At 47.5% G+C, this 15,738-nt stretch overlaps 1 protein-coding gene and 4 non-coding genes across 5 annotated transcripts; all 5 read left to right on the top strand.

Annotated features, from left to right (window-relative positions):
* The first annotated feature begins 7,374 nt into the window (after positions 1-7,374).
* On the top strand, positions 7,375-7,453 carry LOC128575690 (small nucleolar RNA SNORD55/SNORD39). Its single transcript, XR_008377103.1, has one exon. It is a non-coding gene; the product is annotated as a small nucleolar RNA SNORD55/SNORD39 (small nucleolar RNA).
* A 1,391-nt stretch (positions 7,454-8,844) lies between these two features.
* Positions 8,845-13,496, top strand: RPS8 (ribosomal protein S8). The gene is made up of 6 exons (XM_053575996.1): positions 8,845-8,905; positions 9,582-9,688; positions 10,273-10,372; positions 11,531-11,706; positions 11,922-12,051; positions 13,377-13,496. The coding sequence occupies exons 1-6, from the start codon at positions 8,902-8,904 to the stop codon at positions 13,484-13,486; spliced, it is 627 nt and encodes a 208-aa protein (XP_053431971.1). The 5' UTR covers positions 8,845-8,901; the 3' UTR covers positions 13,487-13,496.
* LOC128575689 (small nucleolar RNA SNORD55/SNORD39) lies at positions 9,417-9,494 on the top strand. The gene has a single exon (XR_008377102.1). It is a non-coding gene; the product is annotated as a small nucleolar RNA SNORD55/SNORD39 (small nucleolar RNA).
* Positions 10,089-10,191, top strand: LOC128575697 (small nucleolar RNA SNORD46). The gene has a single exon (XR_008377110.1). It is a non-coding gene; the product is annotated as a small nucleolar RNA SNORD46 (small nucleolar RNA).
* On the top strand, positions 11,769-11,839 carry LOC128575696 (small nucleolar RNA SNORD38). Its single transcript, XR_008377109.1, has one exon. It is a non-coding gene; the product is annotated as a small nucleolar RNA SNORD38 (small nucleolar RNA).
* Positions 13,497-15,738: the final 2,242 nt, after the last annotated feature.

A 15,738-nucleotide genomic window follows, 5' to 3' on the forward strand; every position in this document is an offset into this window, starting at 1 on the left:
AGATAAAGACTGTATCAAAAAAACAAACAAACCAAAATTAGGCACAGTGGCACATGCCTTACAGCCCCAGTTACTTAGGAGGATCACTCCAGCCCAGGAATTGGAGGCTGCAGTGAGCTATGACTACTGCTACAATCCAGCCGGGTAAATAGACTAAGACCTTGTCTCACACAAAACATTCTGTGAGTGGCTGGGTGTGAAGGCATAATGCCTATAATCCCAGCACTTTGGGACTCCCAGGCAGATGGATCGCCTGAGTTCAGGAGTTTGAGACCAGCCTGAACAAGAGCGAGACCCTGTCTCTTAAAAAGAATATATTCTGTGAGAACAGTGCCAAGAGAGCATTTGAATTGCTGATAGGAAGGGAGCTGAGGGACAACATCAGTTTGGCCTTGAAAAAAAGGACCAAGAATAGGGCATGGAATACAGGTTCTGTGTTTTGGAACATGAATTATCTGAGTCATAGTAAGTACCACTAAAAGCTTGTAAGCCTAGGAACTATGCAGCCAATGAGTTCAGGCTCTCACCGGTAATCTTAGCACTCTGGGATGCTGCGGTGGGTGGATTGCCTGAGCTCACAGGTTCAAGAGTGAAACCCTGTCTCTAAAAATAGCCAGACGTTGTGGTGGGTGCCTGTAGTCCCAGCTGCTTGGGAGGCTGAGGCAAGAGGATCATTGAGCCCAAGAGTTTGAGGTTGCTGTGACCTATGACACCATGGCATTCTATCACGGGTGACAAAGTGAGACTGTCTCAAAAAAAAAAAAAAAAAAAAAATTCTTAATGCCCTACTACTGTTAGGCCCTGCCTGGCTAGCTCCTCAATTGCTCCAGTTAGAATACAGAACAGTTTGGAGATTACCATCCAGCTTCTGAAGCCACACTGCAGGGTGACAGCCTAGCTCTGTGACTGCAGAACCTTAAAGTGGGTTACTTAACTTCTCTGAGCTGTTTGAGAAATGGGGATAATATTGGTATATATCCAATTGTTGTAACACAGTATGTAATGCCTCATTTTTAATAAGTGCTCCATAAATGCTAGATAATTTAAGCACATAAGGACAAAGATTTTTTTTTTTTTTTGAGACAGAGCCTCAGGCTGTCATCCTGGGTAGAGTGCTGTAGCATCATAGCTCACAGCAACCTCCAACTCCTCGGCGTAAGCGATTCTCTTGCCTCAGCCTCCCAAGTAGCTGGGACTGCAGGCACCTGCCACAATATTGGCCTGGCTATTTTTTGGTTGTAGTTGTCATTGTTGTTTGGCAGGCCCAGGCTGGATTCAAACCTGCCAGCTCTGGTGTATGTGGCTGGCACCTTAGCCTCTTGAGCTACAGGTGCCAAGCCCAGGATAAAGATTTTTGTTTTGTTTTATTCAATACTGTATTGGGGCGGCGCCTGTGGCTCAAAGGAGTAGGGCACTGGCCCCATATGCTGGAGGTGGCGGGTTCAAACCCAGCCCCAGCCAAAAACTGCAAAAAAAAAATACTGTATCCACTGTGTCTGGAACATATGATAAAACCAACACACATTTTAACAACTTTATTGAGATATAATTCACATAACACAAAATTCATTTAAAGTGACTTTTTTTTTTTTTTTTTTGTAGAGACCAAGTCTCACTTAATTGCCCTCAGTAGAGTGCCATGGTGTCACATAGCTCACAGTAACCTCCAACTCCTGGGCTTAGGCGATTCTCTTGCCTCAGCCTCCCAAGTAGCTGGGACCACAGGTGCTCGCCACAAGCCCAGCTATTTTTTTGTTGCAGTTTGGCTGGGGCCAGGTTTGAACCTGCCACCCTGGGTATATGGGGCCAGCACCCTATCCACTGAGCCACCAGGTGCTGCCCTAAAGTGACTTTTAGTATACTCAATTGGGCAACTCTTCCCACTATCTAAAAAACATTTTTGTCATCCCCTGGTGTGTGCCACACTTTCTGGGGGCAAGACATGATTGCAAGAGGGACTTTACCTAACAAATGCAATCAGTGTAACCTGGCTTATTGTACCCTCAATGAATCCCCAACAATAAAAAAAAAAAAAAAGAATATGCTCCAGCTCCATCCATGTAAACATGAAAGAGGTAAAGTCTCCATCTTCCTTTAAGGCTGCATAATATTCCATGGTATACATGTACCACAATTTGCTAGTCCATTAGTGGGTCGGTGGGCACTTAAGCTTCCATGACTTAGCAATTATGAATTCGGCTACAATAAACATTCTGGTACAGAAAAAACAAAACAACATTTTCATTATCCAAAAGAGGTTTCATCAGCAGTTGTGCCATAGGGTCATAGGTCACAACCTCCTTTCCCCTCAGCCACAATCACTCATCTTTCTCCATGGATTTAACTATTCAGGACATACAAGACTTCTTTGATGTAAGATGTTTTCAAGGTTCATTGATGTAGCATGTACCAGTATTTTATTCCTTTTTATAGCCAAATAATATTCCATAGTATGGATATACCAAGGATTTTTATGTTTTTTCTTTTTTTTTTTTTGAGACAGAGTCTCACTATGTCATCCTGTGAGCATCACAGCTCACAGCAATCTCAAACTCTTGGGCTTAAGCGACTCTCTTGCCTCAGCCTCCCAAGTAACTGGGACTACAGGTGCCTGTCACAATGCCCGACTATTTTTTGTTGCAGTTGTCGTTGTTTGGCAGGTCTGGACTGGGTTCAAACCCGCCAGCCCCAGTGTAGATAGCTGGGGCCCTAGTTGCTGAGCTAGGATATACCAAGTCTTATTTATCAGTTGGTGAACAATTCATTGATGAATAATCACCTGGGTCATTTCTACTTTTTTGGCTAATGCTACTGTGAACATTTATGGTTTTGTGTGAGCATTATCTTCAGTTCTCTTGGATATATTCAAGTCTTTTGCCCTATTTTTAAGACATGGGCTCTTACTACGTTGCCCAGTCTAGAAGGCAGTGGCTGGAATGCAGGTGTGATTATAGCATACTACACCCTTGAAATCCTGAGCTAAAGCATGATCCTTCCACTTCAGCCTCCCAAGTAGCTGGGACTGGCTCGGTGTGGTGGCTTACACCTATAATCCTAGCACTCTCGGAGGCTGAAGAGGATGACTTGCTTGAGCTCATGAATCCTAGTTCAAGACCAGCCTGAGCAAGAGAAGGTCCCTGCTAAAAACAGAAGACTAGCTGGGCATCCTGGTAGGCACCTGTAGAACCAAGCTACTCAGGAGGCTGAGGCAAGAGGATCTCGTGAGCCGGGTGCAGTGGCTCACACCTGTAATCCTAGCACTCTGGGAGGACGAGGCAGGTGGATTGCCTGAGCCAGAGTGAGAGCTCATCTCTAAAAACAGCCAGGTGTTGTGATGGGCACCTGTAGTCCCAGCTACTTGGGAGGCTGAGGCAAGAGAATTAATTGCGTGAGCCTAAGAGTTTGAGGTTGCTGTGAGCTATGATGACACAGAACTCTACCCAAGGGAACAGAGTGAGACTATGTCTCAACAAACAAAAAAAACAAGGCCAGGTGCAGTGGCTTACACCTGTAATCCTAATACTCTGGGAGGCCCAGCCAGGTGGACTGCCTGAGCTCAAGAGACTGGCCTGAGCAAGAACGAGACCCCGTCTCTACTAAAAAATAGAAAAAGTAGCCAGGTGTAGTAGTGGACTACAGATGCCTGTAGTCCCAGCTACTTGGAAGGCTGAGGCAAGAGGATCTCTTGAGCCCAAGAGTTTGAAGTTGCTGTGAGCTATGACGCCATAGCACTCTACCCCAGGTGACAGAGTGAGACTGTCTCTAAAAAAAAAAGGGCGGCGCCTGTGGCTCAGTCGGTAGGGCGCAGGCCCCATATACCGAGGGTGGCGGGTTCAAACCCGCCCCCAGCTGAACTGCAAACCAAAAAATAGCCGGGCGTTGTGGCAGGCGCCTGTAGTCCCAGCTACTCAGGAGGCTGAGGCAAGAGAATCGCTTAAGCCCAGGAGTTGGAGGTTGCTGTGAGCTGTGTGATGCCATGGCACTCTACCGAGGGTGATAAAGTGAGACTCTGTCTCTACAAAAAAAAAAAAAAAAGACAGGTTTGGCACCTGTGGCTCAAGCGGCTAAGGCGCCAGCCACATACACCTGAGCTGGTGGGTTTGAATCCAGGCTGGGCCCGCCAAACAACAATGACGGCTGCAACCAAAAAATAGCCGGGTGTTGTGGTGGGCACCTGTACTTGGGAGGCTGAGGCAGGAGAATCGCTTAAGCTCAGAAGTTGGAGATTGCTGTGAACTGTGATGTCACAGCACTCTACCTAGGGCGACAGCTTGAGGCTCTGTCTCAAAAAAAAAAAAGGCAAGTGGAACTATAAGCATTTGCCACCGTGTCCAGCTTCCTTCCCTTTGCCTGTTTTTAGGGTTTGTTAAGAGTTCTATTAACTAAAATTAAATAAAACTAATAACTAAAATAAAATCTTAAGTCTCTTCCCCCAGCAACTGTCTGACTGGACCCCCTCTTGCCCAAGCAGATCCTTAAAACTGAGTTGCTAACCTTGAGAAAGGAGATCAGACATGCATCATCATGCCCCCCTCCTTAAAGATGTCCTAAGGCTATGCAAGACCTACATGCAAGTCTTTAATATACATAACAAACCACTTGAGATTGGACATATCTTAAGCATTCCTTTTCCCTGACTCCTGGTCTTTTAGACAAAGCCTAACCCTTTCAGCCAATTATAACCTAACCTGTTACCCCCCCCACTTCCAGATGTCCCACCCTTTTAGGCCAAACCAATATATATTTGCAATTGATTTATGACCTCACCTGCAATTTTTGTCTCCTTAAAATGTATATAACCAAACTGTAACCCTACCACCACCAGCCCTTTGCTCAAGGCTTCTTGGGTATGGCTCTGGGTCCTGGTCCTCAAATTTGGCTCAGAATAAATTTCTTTAAATTATTGTACAGGGCTTGATGCCTGTAGTACAATGGTTAGGACGCTGGCCACATACAGCAGGGCTGGTGGGTTCGAACCTGGCCGGAGCCTGCTAAACAACAGCAACACAAAAACAGCTGGGCATTGTGGCAGATGCATGTACTCCCAGCTACTTGGGAGACTGAGGCAAGAGAATCACTTAAGACCAATAGTTTGAGGTTGCTGTGAGCTGTGATGCCACAAGCACTCTACCAGGGGCAACACAGTGAGACTCTGTCTCAAATACATATATGTATTTTACAGAGTATGGCTTCTTTTCCATCCACAAATTTGGTTTGTTTTTTTTTTGTTGAGACAAGAGCCTCAAGCTGTCACCCTGGGTCGATTGCCATGGTGTCATAGCTCACAGCAACCTCCAATTCGGGCTCAAGCCATCCTCTTCCCTCAATTTTTCTTTTGTTTTTTTTTTTGCAATTTTTGGCCTGGGCCGGGTTTGAACCCGCCACCTCCAGTATATGGCGTCGGCGCCCTACTTCTTTGAGCCACAGGCACTGCGGCTGTTTTTCTATTTTTATTAGAGACTGGGGTCTAGGCTTGGCACCCATGGCACAGTGGTTACCGCACCAGCCACATACACCGAGGGTAGCTGGTTTGAGCCCAACCCAGTCTAGCTAAACAACAAGGACAAATGCACAAAAAATAGTTGGGCATTATGGCGGGCACCTATAGTCCCAGCTACTTGGGAGGCTGAGGCAAGAGAATCACTTAAGCCCAAGAGTTTGAGATTGCTGTGAGCTGATGATGCCACAGCACTCACTCTACCAAGGGCGACATAGTGAAACTCTGTTTCAACAACAAAAAAAGTGACAAGGTCTTCATATTGCTCAGGCTGGTCTCAAAATTGTGAGCTCAAGCAATCCACCCGCCTCAGCCTCCAGAGAGCTTATCAAATATATGCTTTGCAAATACTTTCCCTTATTCCATGGGTTGTCTTTTCAGTTTCTTGATGGTGCCCTATGAAGCACAAAAGTTAATTTTGGATTAAATATAATTTATCTTTGTGTTTTTGGTGTCATATCTAGATGCCAAATTCTAGATGTAACGACCTATCCCCATGTTTTCTTACTTTTTTTAGGAATATTATGGATTTTAATGTAAAAATCCTTAAAAATAAATATTTCAGGCAGGGTGCAGTAGCTCACAAAGGCTCTGGGAGGCCAAGAAGGGTGGATTGCCTGAGCTAACAGGTTAGAGACCAGCTGGAGCCAGATGGGTGGCACCTGTAGCTCAGTAGGTAGGGCGCTGGCCACATACACCATGGCTGACAAGTTCAAATCCAGTCTGGGCCAACCAAAATCAACAATGATAACTGCAACAAGTGTTATGGGGCAAGGACCACCAACTCAAATTAGAATTTCAAAAAGGAGGCTCTGCGCCTGTGGCTCAAGTAGCTAAGGCGCCAGCCACATACACCTGAACTGGCAGGTTAGAATCCATCCCGGGCCTGCCAAACAATGACGGCTGCAACCAAAAAATAGCCGGGCATTGTGGCAGGTGCCTGCTACTTGGGAGGCAGAGGCAGGAGAATCGCTTGAGCCCAGGAGTTGGATGGAGGTTGCTGTGAGCTGTGATGCTATGGCACTCTACCTAGGGCGACAGCCTGAGGCTGTCTCAAAAAAAAAAAGGGTGGTGCCTGTAGCTCAAGGAGTAGGGCGCCAGTCCCATATGCCGGAGATGGTGGGTTCAAACCTAACCCTGGCCAAAAGCCAAAAAAAAAAAAAGAATTTCAAAAAGGAGTCTTTTATTAACCGCGGGGCTGTCTCAACAAAGTCTAAAGCAGACTAATTGAGAGAGCATTGAAGGGTCTGAAGTTGGGGTTTTTCTAGTCTGAAAGTTGGCAAAGGGCCAAACAGGTGGGCTGAAAGTTAGCAATTAGAAGCAAAACGAGGGCAGCGCCTGTGGCTCAAGGAGTAGGGCGCCAGTCCCATATCCCGGAGGTGGCGGGTTCAAACCCAGTCCCGGCCAAAAAAATCACAAAAAAAAAAAGCAAAACGAAAGCTGGCAAAAGAAGCAAAAAGCGAGCACGGGGTCACGATGAGCCCTTTTACAGAAGCAAACCTTGCAATTTAGCGGTTTAGTCAATAGGTACCATAAAGGGCAGTTAGATAACAATAAGGTAACATAATGCAGATCTAGCAACTAATGGATAAGTAAAACAATTTGTCACAGCACTTAGCTCCTTAACTCTTATTATGACAGTACTTGGCCCATTCGGCCCTATCCAGACCGATCTAAGAGTAATGGTGCCTGTCATCATTTCAGAGTTATGGTATTCTCATCTTTTATCCTACACAGCCCCCTGGTGCAAGTCGGTGGTGGGCGGTATCCATCTTATGTGGGTGATGAGGCTGCTGGCACCAATATCCCAAGAAAATAGCTGGGTATTGTGGCAGACGCCTAGTCTCAAAAAAAAAAAAAAGTTCGGCTGGACCACACCCGCATGATGACATCCGGGAATGCGGCAGACTGCCGACTGCACAGTGAGAAAGCCAACCTTGGAGAGCTGAGCGTGTGGTCCACGTGGCGCCGGGATCTGGAACTGGCGAGTCCCCGGCAGGGAATCCCAACGTTTGAGTTTGAGGTTGCTGTGAGCTGTGACCCCACTGCACTCTACGGAGGGTGGCGGGTTTGAACCCGGCCCCGGCCAAACTGCAACAACAACAAAAATAGCCAGGCATTCATTCTGGTGGGTGCCTGTAGACCCAGCTACTCCGGAGGCCGAGGCAAGAGAATCGCCTAAGCCCAAGAGCTGGAGGTTGCTGTGAGCTGTGACGCCACAGCACTCCACCCAAGCGACAAACTGAAACTCTGCCTCTAAAAAATAGCCAGGCGTGGCGGGCGGCCTGTAGTCCCTGCTACTTGGGAGGCTGAGGCAAGAGAATCGCTTAAGTCCAAGAGGTTTGAGGTTGTTGTGAGCTGTGACGCCACTACCGAGGGCGACAACTTGAGACTGTCTCAAAAAAAAAAAAAAAGAGAATCGCTTAAGCCCAAGTGTTTGAGGTTGCTGTAAGCTTGTGAGCTATGACGCCACAGCACTACGGAGGGCAATAAAGTGAGATTCTGTCTCAAAAGAAAAAAAAGGGTGGGGTTTATAGGTATACAGCCACACCCATTCATTTACTATTGTCCAGCTGCTTTCACACTAGATAGTTGTGACAGAGACCTCAGGCCACAAAGCCCAAAGCACTTAACTACTTTAAGAAAAGTTTGTAGACCTCTCTTTTATGCTTTCTCCCTAGGTTCCATTCCTTCTGGTGGCTTTTACTAGGATTTATATATTAAGAATTCCCAACATATCCCTTACACGAGAATGACCAGACATGAATATCCAGCTGTCAGTCCCATTTACATAATTCACCAAAAATTCCTCTCTCCTATCTTAGTTCATGTAATAAATGTGTTCAGAACATGTCCAGAACAGCTCCTACCTTAGCCCACCCTATCTCAATAAATAGCCCCAACACTGATCTAATCGACCAAGTGAGAAACTTAGAATCCACGACACCTCCCTGTCTTAATCTCCAAGTCCAGTTTACCACTAACTCTTCAAAACAAAACCCAAATCCACCCCCACTCGTTTCCAACTGTGCTTCCTTCCACCCTTTTTCAAAGTACATCTTTCTTCTGAACATTGTGAGTTTCCTGCAGCCGCCTCCGAAAGGAAACTCACAATGTAAATAAAGCCACTCTGCTCCCCTGGGCTGTACCTTAAATCCCTCCAATTCTATCAGAAACGCACATACCTACCGACACCGCGGACCCTCCACCCCCGAAGTCCGCAACGCCGGGCCAGAGTCGGCTAACAGCAGGACCCGCCCAAGCCCGAGTCTCTCAGCGCGACAGTGAAAACGTAAGTCACGTCGCCCTCGGTGGTTACGGCACTAGAAACAACTGGGCGGGACTATGTTTTACAAACCGAACCGTGAGTCTTTGCGTTTTCTCTTTCTAGCCAGCGCCGAGCGATGGGTAAGTGACGCTCTGCAGTGGGGCCACCGGAGTTAGGTGGGGTTTACCTCAATCCGGCTCCATCCTCCCTGGCGGCCAAGTCAGGAGTACAGAAACTCCAACTCCGGGCTGGGAACAGCATCAAGGATGCGTAGCCTTCGGGTTTTGGCTGGCGTGGTCCTCCGCGAGGGTTGCAAAAAGCGTCCGTTTCCGACCCGCGGGTTGTAGGCTGCAAGCGGCACCATCATGGCTGCCGCGGTTAAGAGTTCGGTCGGGGCTCGGCCCCTGTAGCTCAGCGGTTGGAGCGCCAGTCATATACACGCGAGCTGGCGGGTTCGAATCCAGCCCCGGCCTGCCAAACAACAATGACGACCACAACCAAAAGCCGGGCGTTGTGGCAGGCGCCTGTAGTCCCAGCTACTTGGTAGGCTGAGGCAAGAGAATCGCTTAAGCCCAAGAGTTTGAGGTTGCTGTGACCTGTGACGCCACGGCACTCTACCCAGGGTGACAGAAAGTGTTCGGCCGGGCCACACGCGCATGATGACACCGGGAATGCTGCAGACTGCCGATTGCGCAGTGAGGAAGCCAACCTTGGAGAGCTGAGCGTGTGGCCCCCATGACGCGGGGATCTGGAGCTGGCGAGTCGCCGGCACCGAGTCCCCATGTTTCAGGGTTTTGTCCCCGCTCCCACATCCAGGCATCTCTCGGGACAACTGGCACAAGCGCCGCAAGACCGGGGGCAAGAGAAAGCCCTACCACAAGAAGCGGAAGTATGAGTTGGGACGCCCCGCAGCTAACACTAAGGTGGGTGCCTCTGTGGAACTGCCCGGCCCGAAGGTCGCCTTCCTGTGCTCTGCCGCGTGGTCGGGTCTCCCCGGTGTGTCCTCCTTTCGGGTCTGGTTTCTTTCGTTTTCTTTTTTTTTTTTTTTTTTTTTGCAGTTTTTTGGGCTGGGTTTGAACCGACCACCCTCGGCATATGGGGCCGGCATCCGGGTCTGGTTTCTTTATCGTAGGGACTGGTGGCCTGCCTAGCTTTAAATGGATATACCATCTCTGCTTTCTCCAGCTGAGGGGCTGAGACATGTAATTGAGTAGTGGGACTTGGAGAGCACCTGGAGGAGGTGGTCTCCTTTCAGGATGGTCGGAGAGGTCGTCACCTGGTATTTTTCGTTGCACGGAAATTTAATTTTCAGCGTTTGGGGGTAAGCGGAGTGATGAAAAAATATCCTTAGGCGTGGTTGTGGCTGTGTTGGTCACGATATGCCACTTGCCAATGCAAGGACTTGTCATAGTTACACTGACTGCAATACCTCCATCTAACCCAGGTTCTACTCCATCTCTTTTCTTGCTCTCCTTCATTACCTACTTCCTTTCTCCTTGTTTTCCAGATTGGCCCCCGCCGAATACATACAGTCCGTGTCCGGGGAGGTAACAAGAAATATCGCGCCCTGAGGCTGGATGTGGGAAACTTCTCTTGGGGCTCAGAGTGTGAGTGAGGCCCATCTGGAGTAGGTGGGAAGGCACCTAAAACCTTTCTAAGCGTCATAAATGTTTTTAGCAGGAAGTCAATGACCTAGACCAAGATACTTAAAAAAATTTTTTTCTTTTTGACACAATAGTCTCGCTATGGTGCCCTGGGTAGAGTGCTGTGGTATCACAGTTCACAGCAACCTCAAACTCTTGGGCTTAAGCAATTGATTCTCTTACCTCAGCCTCCCAATTAGCTGGCACGACAGGCACCAGCCACAATGCCCAGCTATTTTTTTGTTGTGGTTGTCATTGTTGGTTAACTGGCCTGGGCTGGGTTCAAACCTACCAAGTTCAGGTGTGTGTGGTGGCACTGTAACTGCTGTGCTATGGGCGCTGAGCCATTGAAATTTCTTGCTTGGGCAGCACCTGTGGCTCAGTGAGTAGGGCACTGGACCCATATACCAAAGGTGGCAGATTCAAACAGCCCAAACTGCAACAAAAAAATAGCCCGACATTGTGGCAGGCGCCTGTAGTTTACGCCCAAGAGCTGGAGGTTGCTGTGAGCTGTGGCACTACGGCACTCTACCAAGGGCAACAAAGTGAGACTGTCGTTAAAAAAAAGAAAAATTTATTTTTGCTGAAAGCTGATGAGATCTGGAGTTCCTTTACCCCCACTGTCTTACCCCATTCTCTTAGCTTTACAGCCTGAGGCATTTGGGCTGATTTACTGAGACTGTGTGGTGACCAAACATTTTTTTTCTGAAAGAGTCCCATTATGTCACCCTAGGTAGAGTGCTGTGGCATTACAGCTTACAGTAACCTCAAACTCTCGGGCCCAAGTGATTCTCCTGCCTCAGCCTCCCAAGTAGCTGGTACTACAGGGGTGCACCACAAATTTTGGTTGCAGTTGTCATTGTTTAGCTGGCCCATGCTGGGTTCGAACCCGCAAGCCTCTGCGTATGTGTCTGGCACTGTGACCACTGCTACAGGTGCCAATCCTGACCACCCACTTCTAGAAAGATGAGTTTGTGGGAGACCAGCTGATGTTAGGTGGCTGGGTAAAGGTTCAATGTTGCTGTGCTTCTCTTTGATGCCATACTAGGGCAGAAGAGCCTGGGGAAGTACAGCAAGACCAATTGTTTACGTGACTTGATGCTAAATTTCTCCTCCAAGCAGGTTGTACTAGGAAAACAAGGATCATTGATGTTGTCTACAATGCATCTAATAATGAGCTGGTTCGTACCAAGACCTTGGTGAAGAACTGCATTGTGCTTATTGACAGCACACCATACCGACAGTGGTATGAGTCCCACTATGCACTGCCCCTAGGCCGCAAGAAAGGAGCCAAGCTGGTACGTGTAACTTGTCCACTGTAGGCATTTCGTGGGGATGTGAGGCAGCCTGACTCTAGCCTTCTTATGATGAAAGAAACCGTCCAGTTCTGCTACTGAAGGGAGAGTGATGAAAGCTTTTAATACTGAGGAAGGCTAGTGTTGGGTGTGGGTTTCAAGAAGTCTTTAATGACCTTCCCTGTGCTATCCATATATATGCCCTATCCCTTTATCAGACTCCAGAAGAAGAAGAGATTTTAAACAAAAAACGTTCAAAAAAAATTCAGAAGAAATATGATGAAAGGAAAAAGAACGCCAAAATAAGCAGTCTTCTGGAGGAGCAGTTCCAGCAGGGCAAGCTTCTTGGTGAGATAGCTATTGGGGGAAAGGGGAGTTGGGAGAACTCTGGCATTCCCCATGTGGTTTTTGCCTTACCTCAGTTCCATTGGACTGTCAACCGTGTGGTCTAGAAAGTTCACTAGGAAAGTTTAATAATAAGGCACAAGTGTAGCAGCCCATATAGCCTATGGCTAGGAGGAGTGAGAGTTGTTAGAAATATCTGTATAGCTCAAAAGTGGAACACCTTGGTGGAAAGGGCATGGAGAGGGATTTAACTCTTAACAAGCATGAGAGCTCGTGAGATGAGCAGTGGTGAATTGGCAATCTCTATACCTGTGGTGTTGAGAGGCAGGAGATCAATCTTATATTATCCTGGAGGAGCAGGCAGTCGGGAGCATGCATATTCTTTTTTTTTTTTTTTTTTTTTTGTAGAGACAGTCTCACTGTACCACCCTCGGTAGAGTGCCGTGGCGTCACACGGCTCACAGCAACCTCTAACTCTTGGGCTTACGTGATTCTCTTGCCTCAGCCTCCCGAGCAGCTGGGACTACAGGCGCCCGCCACAACGCCCAGCTATTTTTGTTGTTGTTGTTGCAGTTTGGCCGGGGCTGGGTTTGAACCCGCCACCCTCGGCATATGGGGCCGGCGCCCTACTCACTGAGCCACAGGCGCCGCCCGGGAGCATGCATATTCTATCACAGACCCACTTACTCTGACTCTGTCTCCTCTTCTGCCTGCAGAACGCCAGCATGGCGTCTCTGCTAAAGATCACCAAGCTCTTCTAAAGACTAAGATCTATCTTTCTAAGAAGACTGCTTTATTCTAAGACACTCTCTCCAGCTAAAGTAGATAGCCCTCGGGCACCTAACAGACCTGAGCAAGGTAACTTAGCGGTCCGCATCCGGAACCTAGTTAAGCCAGGCCTAAGACCTAGCCACTCTTGGGCCCTGACAAGTGGTGTCACGAATGAGATGTGACACACAAGCACAAATATTCCCATTTGGTCACCCTAGTAGTGTGAAGCTGAAATGAGAAAATTGGGTAGAAAGAGTTCATAGGGCTGTACACAGCTTGGAGCTTTAGAAGTATTGTGAGACATGCATGTGTAGGCTGTCTCAGTAATGAATACTTTGTCCAGTCCTGCTACTGACTTTCTTTTTTTCTTTTTTCTTTTTTTTTTGAGATGGTCTCATTCTGTTGCCCTGGTTAGTCCTCTGGCATCATGTCTGAGTAGACAAGTGGGCTTCATGCTTGCCCCTAGGGTACCTGAGCCAACAATAGACTTAAAGGGATAGATAGGTTAGGATGGGTTCACTTCGTCATTTTACTAAAGACCATGTAATCTCTTGCAGCATGCATTGCATCAAGACCAGGCCAGTGTGGCCGAGCAGATGGCTATGTGCTAGAAGGCAAAGAGCTAGAGTTCTATCTGAGGAAAATCAAGGCCCGGAAAGGCAAATAATTCTTCCTCTCTCCTTTTTTTTTGGCTGCCGTTATTTTTTAGCTGGCCCTGGTTTGGACCCGCCAGCCTTCATGCACATGGCTGGCGCCGTGCCCACTGTGCTACAGGCAAGAAGCCTTCCTCTTTCCTGTCTTAGTTCATGTAATAAACGTTCATTATTCCATTTGCTGTGTCTGTTTTGTCAGTATTTGACTATTTGTCCTCTGGTTCTCTATCCTGAGCAAAACAAGTGGCTGCAACCCCTTCCTTACCTCTATCTCCTTCTGTCCACAAAGGGTCATTACACCATACTGTGGGATCCCTGTTGGTTACAACTCCATCTCCCTAAAGGCCCAAGCTATGCCTTTCTGTCTGTAGTAGGGGCACATTTTTTCACCAGGTTTCCAATGGGAAGAAGCAGAGGCCATGTGAGGGGGTAGCAACCCCAAAGTTGACGTCGGGTTCTGCACGTCTGCCGAGTGGGTTTTTTTCTTTTATTGTTAGGAAAATCCGTTAAGTTTTGTTTTTTGTTTTTGAGACAGTCTCACTATGTTACCTTTGGTAGAATGCCATGGCATCACAGCAACTTCAACTCCAGGGCTTAAGCGATTTTCTTGCCTCAGCCTCCCAAGTAGCTGGGACTACAGGCACCCCACAACGCCTGGCTATTATTTTTTTTTGGTTGCAGCTGTCATTGTTTGGTGGGCCTGGACTGGATTCAAACCCACCAGCTCAGGAGTATGTGGCTGACACCTTAATTTTTAACCTGGATTCTTGGATGGTCTGGAAAGCTTGAAATTGTGTTCAGAGCTTGTTATCTATATACTTACCTATCAGTATCCTGTATGTGTTAGAGGTATAAAGTGCATATACCTTTTTTCCTGTGACTTCTAATCTTCCTACCACAAATTAAAAATATCTAAAGGGCTGGGCACTGTGGTTCACACCTGTAATAATAGCACTCTGGGAGGCTGAAGTCGGTAGATTGCTTGAGCTCAGGAGTTCGAGACCAGCCTGAGTAACCGTGAGACCCCGTTGTGAAGGGTACCTATAGTCCTGGCTAATTGGGAGGCTGAGGCAAGAGGATCACTGGAGCCCAGGACTTAGAGGTTGCTGTGAGCTATAAGGCCACCACACTCTTAGCAAAGGCGGAAGTGAGACTGTTTCAAAAAAATAGCAGGGGCGGCCCCGTATTCCCAGAGTGGTAGGTTCAAACCCAGCCCCCCCAAACTGCAAAACAAAAAAGTAGCCAGGCATTGTGGCAGGCGCCTGTAGTCCCAGCTACTGAGGAGGCTCAGGCAAGAGAATCTCCTAAGCCCAAGAGCTGGAGGTTGCTGTGAGCTGCAATGCCATTACACTCTACCAAGGGTGACAGAGTGAGACTCTTGTCTTTTTTTTTTTTTTTTTCAGTTTATGGCCGGGGCTGGGTTTGAATTCACCACCTCTGGCATAGGGGGCCAGCACCCTACTCTTTGAGCCACAGGCGCTGCGTCCCAAGAGACACAGGGCGGCCCCTGTGGCTCAAAGGAATAGGGCCCCAGCCCCATATGCTGGAGGTGGCAGGTTCAAACCCAGCCCCAGGCAAAAATTGCAAAAAAAAAAAAAAAAAATCTAAGGATCACTTGTCCTCAACTTGACCCATACAAGCTTTCCCAATTGTAGCAGTCTTCCTGCAACACCATTGCTCATCCTGTAGGAGTAAGATAGCATGATCATAGTTCCTGTAGCTTGAGCTCTATGAATCCTGAATAGCTGGACCTACAGGTTGTGTCACTCTACCCAACTCCAGCTAATATTTTTTAAGAGCTAGGGGTCTTGTTATGTTTGCCAGGTTAGTCTCAAACTCTGGGCTTCAAGTAATCCCACCTCATGTTCCTGAGTTAACTGGAATTATGCTTTCCTTAAACTGAAAACCTGACATCTCTACATCCAATGTCACTGTATTTTGGTTCACCCTCCAACAATGTCTCTACAATTTTGGTCTTTTTTTGTTTTGTTTTGTTTTTGTGACAGTCTCAAGCTGTTGCCCTGAGTAGAATGCATGTGATGTGGCATTGCAGGTCACAAAATGCCTGGCTATTTTTTTTTTTTTTTTGGTTGTTGTTTGGCAGGCCCTGGCTGGATTCAAACACCAGTGTGTATGTGGCTGGCACCCTAGCTGCTGAGCTACAAGTGCTGAGCTATTTTTTTTTTTTTTTTTTTGACACAGAGTCTCACTTTGTTGTCTTTGGTAGAGTGCTATGGCATCATAGCTCACAGCAACCTCAAACTCT

The sequence above is a fragment of the Nycticebus coucang genome, chromosome 22, assembly GCF_027406575.1.
Source record: "Nycticebus coucang isolate mNycCou1 chromosome 22, mNycCou1.pri, whole genome shotgun sequence".
Taxonomy (NCBI): domain Eukaryota; kingdom Metazoa; phylum Chordata; class Mammalia; order Primates; family Lorisidae; genus Nycticebus; species Nycticebus coucang.